The sequence below is a fragment of the Grosmannia clavigera genome, assembly GCF_000143105.1.
Source record: "Grosmannia clavigera kw1407 unplaced genomic scaffold GCSC_160, whole genome shotgun sequence".
NCBI lineage: Eukaryota > Fungi > Ascomycota > Sordariomycetes > Ophiostomatales > Ophiostomataceae > Leptographium > Leptographium clavigerum.
Genome location: NW_014040779.1, coordinates 343,527 through 358,892, shown reverse-complemented (window position 1 = coordinate 358,892; position 15,366 = coordinate 343,527). Strand labels below are relative to the sequence as shown.

The 15,366-nt window shown below is 57.3% G+C and overlaps 7 protein-coding genes across 7 annotated transcripts; 3 read left to right on the top strand and 4 right to left on the bottom strand.

The window, feature by feature from the left end:
* Positions 1–3: 3 nt before the first annotated feature.
* On the top strand, positions 4–368 carry CMQ_4947 (uncharacterized protein; the record flags this gene model as incomplete). Its single annotated transcript, XM_014315883.1, has 2 exons — positions 4–169; positions 190–368. The coding sequence occupies 2 exons, from the start codon at positions 4–6 to the stop codon at positions 366–368; spliced, it is 345 nt and encodes a 114-aa protein (XP_014171358.1).
* On the bottom strand, positions 31–542 carry CMQ_4957 (zinc finger protein; the record flags this gene model as incomplete). Its single annotated transcript, XM_014315893.1, has 3 exons — positions 31–200; positions 251–358; positions 527–542. The coding sequence occupies 3 exons, from the start codon at positions 540–542 to the stop codon at positions 31–33; spliced, it is 294 nt and encodes a 97-aa protein (XP_014171368.1).
* An 850-nt stretch (positions 543–1,392) lies between these two features.
* Positions 1,393–4,968, bottom strand: CMQ_4931 (37S ribosomal protein rsm22; the record flags this gene model as incomplete). Its single annotated transcript, XM_014315867.1, has 5 exons — positions 1,393–3,081; positions 3,250–3,883; positions 4,093–4,289; positions 4,367–4,821; positions 4,896–4,968. The coding sequence occupies 5 exons, from the start codon at positions 4,966–4,968 to the stop codon at positions 1,393–1,395; spliced, it is 3,048 nt and encodes a 1,015-aa protein (XP_014171342.1).
* A 402-nt stretch (positions 4,969–5,370) lies between these two features.
* CMQ_5066 (deoxyribose-phosphate aldolase) lies at positions 5,371–6,455 on the top strand (the record flags this gene model as incomplete). The annotated part of the gene is made up of 2 exons (XM_014316002.1): positions 5,371–5,519; positions 5,579–6,455. The coding sequence occupies 2 exons, from the start codon at positions 5,371–5,373 to the stop codon at positions 6,453–6,455; spliced, it is 1,026 nt and encodes a 341-aa protein (XP_014171477.1).
* Positions 6,456–6,776: 321 nt separating this feature from the next.
* Positions 6,777–8,786, bottom strand: CMQ_4990 (laccase-1 precursor; the record flags this gene model as incomplete). The annotated part of the gene is made up of 4 exons (XM_014315926.1): positions 6,777–7,119; positions 7,174–7,994; positions 8,102–8,549; positions 8,710–8,786. 4 exons carry the CDS (start codon positions 8,784–8,786, stop codon positions 6,777–6,779), a joined length of 1,689 nt encoding a protein of 562 aa, XP_014171401.1.
* A 1,582-nt stretch (positions 8,787–10,368) lies between these two features.
* Positions 10,369–10,973, bottom strand: CMQ_4949 (mitochondrial genome maintenance protein; the record flags this gene model as incomplete). Its single annotated transcript, XM_014315885.1, has 5 exons — positions 10,369–10,507; positions 10,572–10,662; positions 10,725–10,754; positions 10,819–10,845; positions 10,922–10,973. The coding sequence occupies 5 exons, from the start codon at positions 10,971–10,973 to the stop codon at positions 10,369–10,371; spliced, it is 339 nt and encodes a 112-aa protein (XP_014171360.1).
* A 1,336-nt stretch (positions 10,974–12,309) lies between these two features.
* On the top strand, positions 12,310–14,797 carry CMQ_4998 (cytoplasm to vacuole targeting protein; the record flags this gene model as incomplete). Its single annotated transcript, XM_014315934.1, has 2 exons — positions 12,310–13,455; positions 13,517–14,797. 2 exons carry the CDS (start codon positions 12,310–12,312, stop codon positions 14,795–14,797), a joined length of 2,427 nt encoding a protein of 808 aa, XP_014171409.1.
* Between the last annotated feature and the right edge of the window lie 569 nt (positions 14,798–15,366).

The following is a 15,366-nucleotide window of genomic DNA, read 5'->3' as shown; positions in this document are numbered from 1 at the left end:
GGTATGCCTCCCTTTTCAGCCCGTAGTAGCTCAGTAGCCAAGCAGACGGTCGCCGCTGATAAGGCCCTTGATGCTGGACTGAACATTGGAGAAGCGCATGAAGCCGCACGCCTCGCTCTCCAAATGGTTGATGAAAGCGGCCAGTGTCTTGAAGTCCTGACGACAGCTCGTATGCGGACAATGATACAGCGCCCGTTGGTCTGGCTGGTGTTAGCGAGAACATGGACAAGAGGGAAGGTCGTGGACGTACGAGCACCCGAGCCGAGATGCTGGTTCAGAGATTGCAGCGAGCGGAACTCGCGGTTGCACAGGAAGCATTCGTAGCCTCTACCGTTCCAGGCTTTCGCGGTGGCCTCCACTTGGGATGATCCCTTCTAGCCGATCAGCTTCTTTGAGATGCGCCCGCCCGTATCCTTGGACCGCATGAAGCGATACAGCTCGTCGCGATTGAGCTGGGTCGCATTGGGACAGGCTCCCCGCTCGAGATGATGGGTCACGCCGGTGGCTGTCGTGAGGCGGGTGGCACAAAAGGGGCACGCCATGTTTTGGCCCAGGTGGATGCGCGAACGGAGGTGCTGTGCGAGGCATTATGTGTCAGCAGTAGGCCAGAGAGGAGAATACGAGGGACGAGACGACAGCAATCAATGGAATGGTGGGACACACAGCTCGAAGATTGGCTTCGGTCTGGAAAGAACGGTTGCAGTCTTGGCAATAGGGTTTCTCGTCCTCAATCGACTCAACTGACTCGACCGAGCCATCAACCGAGCCATCAACCGAGCCATCGACCGAACCATCGACCCCTTCGTAATGGTCTTTGGCATTCTGATGCTGGCTGAGCGCGTGCCCGCTGTTGAAGCTGCGCTCGCAGACAGGACAGTCGTAATACATGACGTAGTTCTGGGGCACAGATGGCGATTGATGAGCGATAAGTGGAAGGGTAAAGCTATGGAATGGAGAGAGCTCAGGAGAAAGCGTTGTAGGTTGCTGCTAAAAGTCTGGGCAATTAGTGCCAAACGGCCGTATTAGAGAAGGAGAAGCAATCTCCAGCTCTTCCGATATAAACGGCGAACAGGAGACCGTCTTGATGTGATAAGTAAAGGAAAGGAAAGAGCGACCCACTCGGACAATCTGCAATGATAGCTCTTACTTCTTCGCCTTGGTACTCCGTACAATACATAGTACGGACTACGGAGTACTCCGTGCTGCAAAATAAGACGACAATGAGTAGCTGTGGGGGGTCCCTTACTAAACACAGCTCGCGCAAATCGCAAGGCAGGGGCAACCAGCGCACATGGGATCAAAGAAGGTGGAGAGCGATTTGCTACATATGCGTTTAAACGAGCGAGCTTTTCGTACTTGGTCATCTACGTATATCCACGTCTGTTCTCGTCCTCAGTCTTCGAGCAAGTCCGCCAGCAGGTCGCGCCGCTCCTGCAGCCTCCTGCTCTTCTTGGACCGCCGCTCGCCGGAGCGACGCTCTCGCTCGGCCGCGCCGACAATCCCTGTCGCGTTGACGCTGACGTCAATGACCCGCGGCTTGTCCGGCTTTCCGCTGCCGCCAGCTCCTGCGCGGCCGACGCGCGCCGCCCGCACGACACGCGTCTTGGCCCCGAGCGCCCACAGGTCGCCCCAGCGCGCCTTGCGCGCGTCGTGGTAGGCCTGTCGGCTCAGCGACCGCGGCACCGTCCAGCGCTCGAGCTGACCGGCAGGCGTGCAGACGTCCAGGATCACGTGACCGTGGCGTTTCAGCGGCGCCAGAATCGTGCGCGGAAGCGAGAGAGGATGGGGGGCTACGGCTGCGGCTTCGCCATCACCACCGCCCTCCACCTGCTCGTAGCCGGCAAAGGCCGCGTCGGCTGCCTCGCGGCCCTGCAGCAGCGGCTGCAGCGCGATAGCATCGTTCAGACCCGCACTTGCGTTCTGCTTGCCTCGCTGCACGGCCACGTAGCTGAAGTCAACGTCCTCGTGGTTCCGGTGCGACCGGCCCAAGATCTTCTGCAGGAACGGCGGCCGGATGAAGCGCTGGCTGAAGTGGCAAAAGTCCTTGCGGCCCGCCGCGATGCCCGGCGTCAGGTACATCGGGCACTTGCCGTGGGTCGTGCACGGCGCAATGATCATCCCCGGCTCGCGCAGCCGTTGGCGTGGCGACGACACGGCTTCGTCTTCGTCCTCGGCCGTGTCCTGCGTCTCGGCTGCCTCCTCTTGGCCCGGCCCCAGGATGTAGTCGTCCAGCAGACGTTGACGGGCGTCGGCCACCGCCTCAAAGCCGCGCGGATGGCCCTTTTCCAGAATGATCAGCACGCCGCCCTCTGGGTTCAGCTGTGCCCACAGATTCGCCACGAGTGACCGCCGCTGGTATGCCTTGTATAGCGGCATGAGCATGTGGCTGGCCACGATCACGTCGTACGTCTTGCGTGGCTGTAAGCTGGCCGGCGCGTCCAGGTGTCGCTCCACGTTGGCTGCCGAGTGCAACAGATCTGGCAGTCGTGGTAGAAAAGTCGTGTTGTGCAGGAAACGCGAGATTCGGTGCCGCAGCGCGTCTGAGCCCACAACCACCATCTTCTCCGACGATCTGCGCTCTCGCTCGCCCTCGCCTTCAGCAAAGCCTGTCCGGTCAAACGGCGCTGCACCACGCTCCCGCAGCGCTGCCACCTCTGACCGCAGCACCTCGTTCCACGCCGCCAGCGCTGCACCGCCGCCGCCGACATCAAGCACCCGCAGGCTGCTGCCGTTGCTCTTAGTCAGCAGGCCCTGGATCCAGCCTGATCCCAGCCGCCGCCGCACCTCCACCAGCGCACTCATCGCTGTCGCGTACACCCCTGGCATCACCGTCGAGATAAACGTGTCCGCCTCAATCTCCGACATCCGCCGGTGACCTGCCTCCATTGGGATCGCTTTCTGTCCTGCTCCGATCTTGCCCCGTGGCGATGCTGGTGAGTGCGGCAGCCCTCGCCCGCCAAAGACCTTCTCGGCTGCCTCGCGGATGTGCTTCGAGTCTGTCCGTCGCAGCAGCTCACTTATAGGCTCAACAAAGGCCGCCTTCGGCAGCTGCAGCGTCGTCGGGTTCGTCCGCGACCGGTTCTGCACTGTGAACGGGTGCAACCGCCCGAGAGCGCCACCACCTGCTCCAAATATCGCCCCTGGCTCCTCGTCCTCTTCCTCTTCTTCCTCTCTGTCCTCTTCCTCGTCCTCTTCTTCTTCTTCTTCCTCGGCAGGTTCCTCTTCTCCATTTTCTTCTTCTTTCGCCACTCGTGCCGCCTCTAGAGTGGCTGCTTCAAAGTCGCGCTGCAGCTTCTGCAAAGCGTTGAACTCCCTCTGATTCCGTACGACGGCACTGATATATTCCACCTCTGTGTTCTCCAGCGGCTGTCCGACGGCCTCTGTGTCGACATCCTGTCGTAGCTGCAATCCTTCAACAGCATAATCCACAACCTCTAGCTCCCCTCCATCGGTCTCTCTCAGCAACGTGTGCTTCCCCTCATCCAGCTGGTGCTGCAGCGTGATGCGTACATCCTCTGGACGGGTGTCATGCAGAGGCGAACCATAGAGCCGTTCATACAGCTTGTATTCCTGGCTGGTGAGGTAGTCTTTGGGTAATGTGTCGCCAAATGTAGCTCTAGCCTGTCGCACGACAGCTTCAATCTCTTCCGCGTCAGACACACCACCGTCTGAGGCTTGTTGACGTATAGCGCCACGTGACGTCGAGAAGGAGCGAAGTTGAGCGACCTGGCGACCGAATGAGGCTCTGGAGCGCCCTGAAGCTGCTGCCGCAGAGAAGCGTCGCTGCATACCATCTCTCTTCGCCGCAGCCGTGACGCCGCTCTCAAAGACCTGCCGCAGCCATGTCTGGTACCGCGGACATGCTCGCTGAAGCTCCTTTCCGCTGAACATGGCGAGTTGTGCGAATTGTTCAGTCCAATGCCACGAGCTCAGACTTGCAAATCACAGTGCAGAGATTGAAAATTCCGGTAGCAGACGGATTTGTAAAGCACGTGACCATTATATAATCGCTGATAACACTAACCATATCAAGAAGCACGCAACAAGCATACATTACAGCATGACAACATGACGTCCAGCGCTGCCACTCACAGGTCGGCCAGCGTCTTGAAAGTAGGCCGGGGCTGAGCAGGGTTGCGAGCCGGGCCGCTTGCCTTGCCACTGGAAGTGCCAGCCGAGCTGCCGCCGCCAGAGCCAGCTGTACGTATCGGAGCAAAAGCAGTATTGATCGGTACCGTCGGATTGTGGACATTGAACCGTGAGTTCTGAGCAGCCATGTAGCCATCAAACTGCATAAGACTGTTCAGCACATGTTCGGGGAATGCACCATGCACGAAGCTGAGAAGGCGAGAGGAGAGAAACATACAGAAAACAGGGAAGTAAAGTAAAGGCCGAAAAACGTGATCAGCGCATTCACCATTCCGTTCAGATCCCATCCAGCTCTTCCATGGATAGGGCCTGCTGATGGACGACGTGCCGCCGTGCCTCCGCTGCTTCTGCTGCTGCCGGTGTCGGCACCAAGGGTCCGCCCAGGCGAAGAGAAGACGGCGCCCATCGCGGCACCCGTGGCCAGCTTGACAGCCTTCTCGACTGCCGCCGTGAGCGCGGGCGGGTTGGCGCCCTGTATGGTGTCGACGACGGATCCGTTGTGGAGGATGAGGAAGGTCGGCATGGCGCGGACGCCGTACTGCTGGGCGACCTCGCGCTGGTTGTCGACATCAACCTTGGCAAAGGTGATCCGGTTGGGCTTGGAATACTTGGTGGCCAGCGACTCGAACGTCGGCGCAATCATCTTGCAGGGGCCGCACCAGTCGGCATAGACTGAAGACAAGCAAGCCATTTGTCAGCCTCGAGAGACTAGTAGAAGAGAGAGAGAGCAGGGACAGGAGACTCACAGTCGGTCACGACGATGCTCGAGGAGCTGAGAATCTGGCGCCACTGGGCTGCAGAGCTAATGTGAACAGCCATGATTGCTTGTTGGAGGAAGAAGTGTACTGTTTGGTATGGTGCAAAGACGTCGTAATGTCGACAACGTGGAAATGCGCGGGATTGTGACGTGAGATAGACAAGGCCACTAAGGCGTCACCGGACGCTGAATAAGGAAGGCGGTGAATATTTTCAAAGTTTCTGCCGCCATTACTTCCTTGGACCCAGTTTTGCAGCGAATATTCGAAAAAAGAATGAAATCCGCCCAGACAACTGCAGACAATTGGCGGCTATACGAACAGCACACTCTGATTTTCTCGAGATGTCTTACGGAGACGGCTTCAAGGTGAGCCTGAGAATTGCTGTTTTTATTTTGGTCTCAGCGAATGGCTTCCAGTGTGCTCCCCATCACATGGAGCCCACCAGTAAGAGGCTTGCAGCAAAATGCACAACCATTCTGACTCGACGCAGAGGCGGAAGGTGGAGGCCAGTGAAAGCCAAGCCATGGCGTTTAACCCGTCCACACGATTCCAAGCGACAGGAGGGCGGGAATGGACCGTTTCAGTGGCCATCCCGACCAGCATCCTTTCAGAGTAGGTGTTCTGTCGGAGCTTTTCTTTTCTAGAGCTGTGTGGCTGACACGAAGTCCAAGCTGCACGACGTCGGAGCAGCGGATAAACGCACCGTCACGGGTGGCGCGGGCGCTGGCAGCCTTCTCGATCGACGAGCTGGTCATATACGATGACAGTCCGATGGAGTCGCGGCCCAAGGCAGTCGACCACGACGGCTACACGGGCGACACAGACCCGAGCCACTACCTGTTCCACCTGCTGTCGTACATTGAGGCGCCACCGTTCATGCGCAAGGCGCTCTTCCCGCTGCACCCGAACCTGCGGCTGCAGGGTCTGTTCCCGAACCTGGAGATGCCGCACCACCCACATCGCGACGAGCATCTGCCGTATATGGAGGGCCTCACAGTGGCCGGCAAGCCGGACGCAGGCCACAAGACGCTCGTCGAGCTCGGGTTGCGCAAGCCAGTGTCGATCAAGGAGGAGATTCCGGTCAAGACGCGGGTGACGCTCCGGTTTCCGCGCGAGTCGTTTGAGGACGGCGAGGCTGTCGATCCGGCCGCGCCACGCACCGAAGCCGGCTACTACTGGGGCTACCAGCTGCGGCAGTGCTCCTCGCTCTCGGCCGTCTTCACCGAGAGCGCGTACGAGAACGGCTATGATGTGAGCATCGGCACGTCTGAGCGCGGCTTGCCGACGTCGCAGGTGTTTCCGCGCGCCACCACCGGCACGCTCGACTTCCAGCACCTCATCGTCGTCTTGGGCGGCCCGCGTGGGCTCGAGTATGCGGCCATGAACGATCCCGACCTCGCCGGCGTCGGCATCACCAAGGCCAACGTGCGCGAGACCTTTGACCACTGGGTCAACGTGTTGCCAAACCAGGGCACGCGCAACATCCGCACCGACGAGGCCGTCTTCATCGCCCTCATGGACCTGCGTCGGCTATGGTCCGACGCCTGAGGTGTGGGATGGACATTGTGCTCGTGTATATATCGTAGCGCGGATTTACGTTGGATTTGTTGAGTTTTTGTGTTTTTGGACATTCTGGTTTTCGGCTCATGTCTTTTGCCTTTATTTTTGGCCCCTTTCTGGCAGTGCTGCCGACCGGTTCACACAGGGGCAAGGTGTACGAAAAGTGATTCCTGTTCTTCGTTCGTCTCATGAAAGTATCGGAATAGAGGTTAGGGTTCATGGTTTTTACCGTGTGTTATTTTCGACCAACTACTTGGATACAGATAACGAACATGTGTGTGCCTGTTTGTCTTTCTCGCCCTCCCTTCCTCACAGCCCACTGTCGATCTGATCAGGGATATGTGTCTTGGTCCAAGACGCCCAGTCGCGACAGGTCTGCGCCATGACGCTGGGGATCTGGAGGTCCTGGAGTTTGCTGGGCTGCACGATGAGCTGAGAAAGGAAGCCCCCCGAGGAATGCCAGGCGATGTGGCAATGGAACGGCCAGACGCCCGGGTTGTCGGCGTTCATCTGCAGCACCAGATGGCCATTTGGGCGGACGATCTGCACGTCCCGACGCATCGGGTTGGTTGATTCCACGATGGTGCCATCCCATTCGCCGGGGCCTTCGTGCAGGACGTAAAAGTCGCTTCCATGCAGGTGCATGGGATGTCTATCAGTCAGCACTTGTTGTTTCTCTGTCTGTCTGTCTATTTCCGCCACGTACTGGGATGGGCTATGGTTGTTGACAATCATCCGCACCGATGTGCTCGTGTACAGATTCCGGGCATTCCACTCTTCCGGCCAGCTGGTGTTGCCCAGACTAGCTAGCAGCAAAGTCGGTGCGTTGTAGTCGCCGCGGAAGCTGACGCTGTCAAACTTCCACAGCGTCACATTGGACCCGTTGACAAACAGCTCTACATCAAAGTCATGGGTCCAGCTGGCCGCCGGCAGCTGCTGTGCAAAGAGCGGACGCGTGAGCTGCAGGTCGTCATTAGCACAGACGCTGGGATCGGGCACATCAGGACCGCTCCAGGGCGAGCTCGACGGCACAGGGAGTGCGACAGCGGTGACAGAAGCTGCTGTCGTGTTCGACGGCTGGACATAGTGCACGGCCGCCAAGGCGCGTGGCTGCCTGGCCGTCGAGCAGGAGGCGATGCTGCTGCGCATCCAAAAGGACGAAGACGTATTGGCGGTGCCCTGGTCGGCCGTGACGAGCACGTCGGCGCGCTGACCAACGCCCAGGGTCACCAGCTTGGTCTCGTACGGCTCAATGGGCACGAAGTCATAGGCGATAACCTGGAGGGTGTGGCCGTCGATGGAAAACCGCTGGAGGCCCTCGGCACCGGTGTTGGCCAGACGCAGGCGGTGCACCCGGCCGGCCTCGAAGAAGAACTGGGCCTGGCTGGCATTGCTGGTGCAGGGCGTGTCGTCGCCAGCGGCCTTTGTCGCACAGTCGAATCTGTTCTTGCCGTTGATCAGGTTGTTGTCCGACGAGACCTCGGGTTGGCCGCCGGGCGCCAGCATCCTCGAGCACCGTGTAGTAGTCTGTGTGATACCAGTTTGGTCACGTGTTGGGGATGAGTCAGCTGGGCCTCCAGAACGTCTTGGGAGAGGAGAAGGCCATCATCACCACTTAGCAGGATTGGGCCCACGTCTACATCGTAGGGCTCCTCGGTGGGACCGTAGATAATAAGCGGCCCGAGGAGACCGGCACCGTACTGCGCCGAGTAGTGCGCGTGGTACCACGAGGTGCCGTACACGGTCACCTGGAACTGGTACGTAAAGGACGCGCCGGGTGCAATAGGGCACTGCGTCGCTGCCGGCACACCGTCCTCCCAGGGCGTTCCCTGCTGCGGCAGGCCGTGCCAGTGAATGGCAGTTCCCTCTTCGGGGCCTCGGATCTTGTTGTGCACAGTCACTTGGATGGTGTCGCCCCAGTTGGCTTCGATGGTTGGACCGGGAAACTGCCCGTTGACCAGGATCACCGGCATCTCGTAGCCATCTGGAGCGAGGGTCCCGCGGCTGACGGTCCACTCATACGACCGGATCACGCCAGTGGTCGGAAAGTTCGCATAGGCATCCGTCCCGTTGGCGATCAGGCTTCCCTAGGGAAAGCCCTGTGGCAGCGGGTTGTTCGTCAGAAAGTGCGGCAGCCTTGGAGCTGACCTGGTACCAAACACCGATCCTCTTGGCCACAGTCAGTCATTGGGGTAGAAAACTGCACTCAGCAGCGGACAGAGGGGATGTAACGACAACGCACCCGTTCGTCTGGGACTGCGAGAGTGCTGCTGTCAGGTGCGGCAGCAGACCCACGATGAGCCCATGTAACCAACCCATCTTGAGAGGCGTCGATTTGATATTGCGCCGGAAGAAGACAGAAGTTTTGGCTCAGACACTGCACACTTCAGGCTGCTAATACTCTATGGCACACATCTCGACAGGAGAAGAACTGCAGCCTCTGGCTTTATATAGCCAAAGGCACGTTCACTATCTCTTCATACATAGCTGTGATACATGCCGTCTGCCACTGATTTCGCTCAGCTCATAGCGGGAAGAAGTGTGTAAGAGTGAGTAGTACAAAGCACGGCCACATCCTGGAAAAATGGCTTCTGTAGGACGCCTAGCCTTGCACAAGCAAGCACCCAGCACCCGGCAAGGGCAAACTGGATTGTCGTCACCATGTCTCAGGCTCTGATACCAATTGCGTCGGGGCCTTCCTTTTCGACACGAGATCGCTGTTCCGACACTAATAAGACGGAGCTCTGGAGAGTCCGGACTCTGTGACGAGAACACAATGGACACAACACACATCGGCTGGCACAACATGCTTTTCGTCTGATAAAGGCATACAACATATACGTTGTATCGTTGTCGGTGGGTCGAGACAGGGGGGAAAAGGAGCCGAAAATGAAGATCGGCTTGGTGTGCCCAAGAAGATCGGGACGCATTCTCGCGGACAGTCCACAAGGCATGTGCAACTGAGAGCTCCAGCCCCTTCTGTGTCAACCAGATAGTCCTGTATCCACACGACGCAGGCACAGAAACGGGGGTGTGATTCGACCGAGTTCTAAACAACGAGAGTGATGGGCCAGGAAATGAGCCCCGGTCATTGAAATGGCAAATCATCACGGATTGTTGATGAAACCAATACGCCACAAATAAACCGAACACATATCCGGTCTATTGGCAGCTGTCTCTGAGATCTGTGGCAATCCGCTGCCAAGAGCGAGAGATGTTGGGGAAAGCAATGTCAACATACACCCACACCATCAAAAGACGTCAAACTTCAAAGAAGCCAACCCTTGGCTTATTTGACCTGAGGTCTGTGTGACTAGCGGCGCGGTTCTCCAGGAAGCGAGGCTTCCGAACGCACCTTCGAGTACTCTTCGAAGCTGTGAAAGCTGAAGTGGCCCAGCATATTCAGTGCCACCAGACTCACGCACTGCTACCCAACTCAGGGGAAGTCAGCTGCTGCAGTCTGCTTTGCGGAAAGCTTGTTTCGCTCGCTGTGTTCATGCTTGTGCGATTGTTGTACGGCAGAGCTCGTAAATTGCGACGTCGTCTCCAGACAAGCAGACTGCGCTGTCCTGCCTATTGTTTCCACAATGCTAAGCACGCTCCAACACGAAGATCTAAATAAGAATTCAGCAACACAATCCATGCTGCCAAAATTGAAGTTACATAGACTGTTCGGGGAGAGTGTCTAATGCGGACCCCCAGCACACGCCGGTCTTTCTCCTCTTCTCTGGAGCCCTTTCTGTTTAGTTTTTCTCTCGCAAGATTCTCGTATATACATCAGAGTAGAGGCTGTCGATCGATGCCCCTTTTGGCAAAAAAAATCAAACAGCAAGCACGGGTTTCGCTGGCACGACATGCCGGTCAGTGAATCAGAGCACCAAATTCGCAGCCTGTCGGTCGTCTAGTCCGTACGGTTTGGCCGTGGCCGATAGGCTGTCTCAGCAGCCATTATCCATGGCCGCCGACGAGCATTTGCGTAGGCTTCTTGCACAATCGGAGAGGAGTCGCTACGAATGACGCTGCCGATAGACATGAAGAATCTGCGAGAACATATCAGCACAGAACACAACGAGCCACGGTCAACACTGCCAGAGCCACACTCACCCAAAAGTCGCCCCGGACGCCGCCATATATTGGCCCAGAGTCCGCATTATGCCGTTTACGCCGGCGCCGTACCGGAAGATGTTGACGGTTCCTGTGTCGGTCAGCATTTCTCGCCATAGAGCACGTCGCAACCACCACCTCGCCGCTGCATACCGTAGATAAATCCAATGATTACACCCACAGCTGGTAAGAAATTAGCCAAGACACCCCCGCTCTTCACGTCGGGTTGCAAACGGGAGCAACATACTGCCACCCATCATGGCGCCCATCTTGACTGGAAAAGATCGTGTTAGCCAAGCCAGCCAGCCCAATGTACATCTCTCGCATCCTTTGGAGAAGCGGCTACTCACGCTTGTCGGAGGTTGAAGGGCCCACTGCATGGCCGGTGCTGACGGGAGGCATCTTGAATTGTGCTTGTAATAAATGAGCTCGACCGACGTCTGTCTGGCTTCTTTGGTAGCAAACAGAATGTATGGCGTCTACCGGTTAGCTAGAGCTGCGTGGTGACGGGGCGTTTTGCGCACCTGGTGGAACTGTCGTCGCAAGTTTTTTTAGGTTCCCATCCTCGCAATTCCATCTCCTCACTAATATTGCAGCTTCCGATTATCGTGACAAGTCATGCACGGACCATATCCACTAAACGCTTGGGCCAATGACAATCTGCAAATCAGGACAATGATATACATTAGTGAGATACGGCATCGTACACCCATCTGCCTAGCAAAACAATGTCCCTGGGTATCGCGGCTGTACGGAGTACATCACGTGTTTGGGCTCACCACTTAATCTTCGAGTACGATGGGAATGCGGCTGTTTGAAGCCCGCTGAAAATGCGAGGAAATGAGCCCAAAAGGCGGGCTTAAAAAATTGAAACGACGAGCGCCCAACCCTAGTGCCAACTCCCTTGCTTCCGCCTTGTTTTTGTTTATCTGTGCTCCTCTCCGTCCCCTGTGCGTTTTATTACTCCGCGCCTGGCAAAAGGAGAAGCGGCAGCTCCAAACGGGTGATGGCGCGTGTCTGATGCAGTGGCAGCCAATCTTATCACGCTAACCCTTTAGCTAAGCCTTTAGCGAGGGTGTGAAAGGTGGAGGGAGAAAGGAGGAAGGAGCGACAGCAACCCGGGACATGTTTCCCGCCAATTCCTCTCTTCAAGGTCTCCTCTTTACCAAAAAAGGTGCCAAAAAGCATCGAATCCAAAGAAATCATACTAAGCTGGACTGGGCTTCTATCAACAAGCCACGATTCCTGCACTTCTATCCCTTCCTTTTGGTGAGTTTCTGACTTTCCCACCTGCGGCCAAGCATTCTTTTCTTCTACGCCCGTCGCGCCTGCAGACGCCGTGCGCCCATCTGCTTTCAATTCGCCAACCGCCCAGAAAAAAAACCCCAGCGAAATCCCTGACACTCTTTCCCACTCCGACCGAAACACGTTTCTACTCCTTTTTTCTGCCTAGTTTCTCGCTGGCTAAACTGACGTTCTTCCCACTTTGTCTGCTCCAGGCGCACACCAACTGCTTTGCAATCATCGCCAGCCATCGGAATACCAACTCGACGCACATTACATGACCGCCTTATGCTAGCGCCAGTCTCGTGTTCGCTCCGTTCCTTACGTCAGTGGTACGTGAGTCGAGAGAGAGGGCACACGAGCAGACGCGACATCGACAGCATCGCCTAGGCTTGCCATTCTTCTCCCCGTCCCCGCCCTATTCTCCTATCGTCTCCGGTTCGACACATACTCCATGACTGTCGTTGCAACGCCACCCAGCTTCGCCAACATCAACCGGCCGGCATGGGGTAGTGGAAGCAACGGTCCCATCAACCACGACGAGGTCAGAGGCATGTTTGCTCCGCGCAAGACAATGCAGCGGACAAACTCGTCGTCCTCCATCGCCTCCAACTCGTCGACCTCGTCGACCTCGTCCACATCCACCCTCGTCTCGTCGAACGGCTCCATCAACGGCGGTCCTGTTGGTGGCGGCACGGCTACGCCCGTGGGCGACTCGAACGGCTTTCCCATCACCACCTTGCGCAAGAGGCCTCCGCAAAAATCATCATGGTCCACCAATAGGCCTGCAGAAGGGCCATCGGATTTTGTGCGAGGCGGCGGGGGTGGACAGATGCCGACCGCAGGGCTGAACGGCGCCTCCGCTATGCACCAGATGGCACCCTATGCCTCAGGCCAGATGCCCAATGGAGCCAACGGACTCATGGCCCGCTCTGCCGGCGAGTCGGCGCCTCCACAGAGCCAGCCGGTCCTGTACCTCATCTCATTGAACGGCACCTTTGACCGCAAGACCATCACCGTTCCCTACCATCCAGAGACGCTTCGCATCGGCCGGCAAACCAACAAGACCACCACTCCGACGACTGTCAATGGCTTCTTTGACAGCAAGGTGCTGTCGCGACAGCACGCCGAGATCTGGGCAGACCGCCAAAGCGGCAAGATCTGGATCCGCGACATCAAATCCTCCAATGGCACATTTGTCAATGGCACCCGCTTGTCTGCCGAGAACAGAGAGTCTGATCCGCACGAGCTACAGACAAACGACCAGCTGGAGCTGGGCATAGACATTGTAAGCGAGGACCAGAAGTCGGTTGTCCACCACAAGGTGTCTGCGAGGGTAGAACACGCGGGCTTCATCAGTCCATCGAGCAACCTGCTGGACATGAACTATGGCGACTTGGACCCTGCCAACAACTCCATGTTGGGGCCGCAGATTAACGGCATTCCGTACTACGGACGGCCGGGCAACCAATCGTCGCAGGGCACGGCAGGCCGAATGGCGCCGTCCACAAACATGGCCGTCCAGGCCAACGGGGCCGCTCTGTCACGTAACTTGTGGCTTACCGGTCCCTCAACGGAGGCGATTGTGAAGAAGATTCACGTAAGTCTGGCGTCTCGCCGCGGCTTCTCCATCAAGATTGGGACCCTCTAACAGCGAACAGCAAGAAATGCGTAACGCAAAGCAACAATCCAACGATCTCATACGCACACAGGAGTTCCTGAAAACCCTGCTATCGAAAGACGATCTTCGGAACGACCCCAAACGCGACGAGGCTAACGGCTCACGATCATCGCTAATGGTCAATGGCAACGGCCTGCCCTTCCGGACAGACGCGAAGGCACGCTTCTCCGACCCCCCGGCGCCTCCGCCGCAGCAGCCTCTGCCGGAAAAGCCAGATGTGCCATCGTTGAAGCGCGGCAGCACAGAGCGGCCGAAGTCTGGGTCTTATCCGAACTCATCCCCTGCCAAGCAAGATGCAGTGGGCCAGATGAACCAGCTGTCAGATGCATTGAAGACGGCCAAACTCGAGATCGACACTCAGCACTCTCGTGTGCGAGAGTTGGAGGATAAACTACAGAAAGAACAGGAGGCGAGAAAGTCGGCCGAGGAGCTGGCACGTCGACTTGAGGAAATGACGTCTGCTCGGCATATGAACGGGTCGGCATCGGGCCTGGCTGGTCAAGGCGCAATGCTTGAGGGAGCCTTTGAGCCACCGACCGCCGAGTCCGCTGCGGCGGCAGAAAGTAAAGCTGTGACAGGATTAACTGCCGAGAGCGGCCAAACAGCACGTGAGCTGCAAGCGCTCACCAACGGCGGGCTTGCTGGTGACAGCGTCATCCTCAGGAGTCATGTCGAGTCCATGGTGATGGAGATGGAGGGCATGAGGAAGCAGCTGGAAGAATTCCGGAAGCGAGCAGAGAAGGCAGAAGCCGAACGGGACGCCGACCGAGAGACGTTGGCGCAGATGGTGATGAGGATCCGCGAGCGAGACGAGCAAGACGCAAAGCTGGCCGCAGCTTCAGGAATAACCGGATCCACTGTAGCGACACAGTCGACACAGACGATCTCAAGATCACTGTCACGGGGACGGCAAGCATACAGCATCGGCCTCTTCAATCTGAGCAGTGTAGCAGATGCCGATAAGAAGGCAGCATCATCAGCAGCTGATGGGTCGAAGCACGGCGCAGAAGTAAAGGCGTTAGTGGCCAAGTCCCAGACGGAGTCGCAAAAGCAGGGCGAGAAGACTGCAGAGGAGCGTCCGACACTGTCGCGCATGAACACCATCACGCCGACGTCCAGCTCGCTCACCAAGACTAGCCGCGAACAGGCAGTCGCTCAAGCCATTCCATATGCATCCATGGTCGGCGTCGTCCTGTTGGGCGTGGGCTTGATGGCATACATCAACGGCTGGAAGCCGCAGGCTCCGCGTCTGGACTGCTGAACATGAACTTTTCTTTTTGGTGATGTTTAAGCTAGGCATCTTCAGAGTGTCATTTCCTTTGTCTCATTGGCGTCTTGAAGACTGCCACCCCCCATACAAACACACACATTTACGCACACGTACGCGACAAGAGAGAGAGCGAGAGAGCGAGAGAGCCAAGCCTGTTTCTGCCTGCGCAGCCATGAGACTTATATGGCACGGTTGACTGCACACGGCTTGGCCTTCTACGGTCCTTACCCGCCTGGATGTTTTCCATCCATTTTCCTTTGTCCGATGTCCTTTTCCTTTGTGGTTCACCTTTTTCTTTCGATTCTTAGAGACGATGGCTTTCCCCTGACCCTTCGCGGACTGTTCGTCATTTGCATTCGTATTCCCTCGTCCAGCGCATTGTATCATGGAAATCTGGTGGCAACCGCCTTGGTATATTGTTGGGGCCATTTTCTGTGTTTCCTCAGCTTATGCTGCTTGTCTGTTTGGGGAGTTGGGGGTAGGGTATTCCGGCGGGGAGGAAATCGGAAGATGAACGAGGCGTTCTTCTTTTTTGCGGGTTTCCACATGTATTCCTAAGC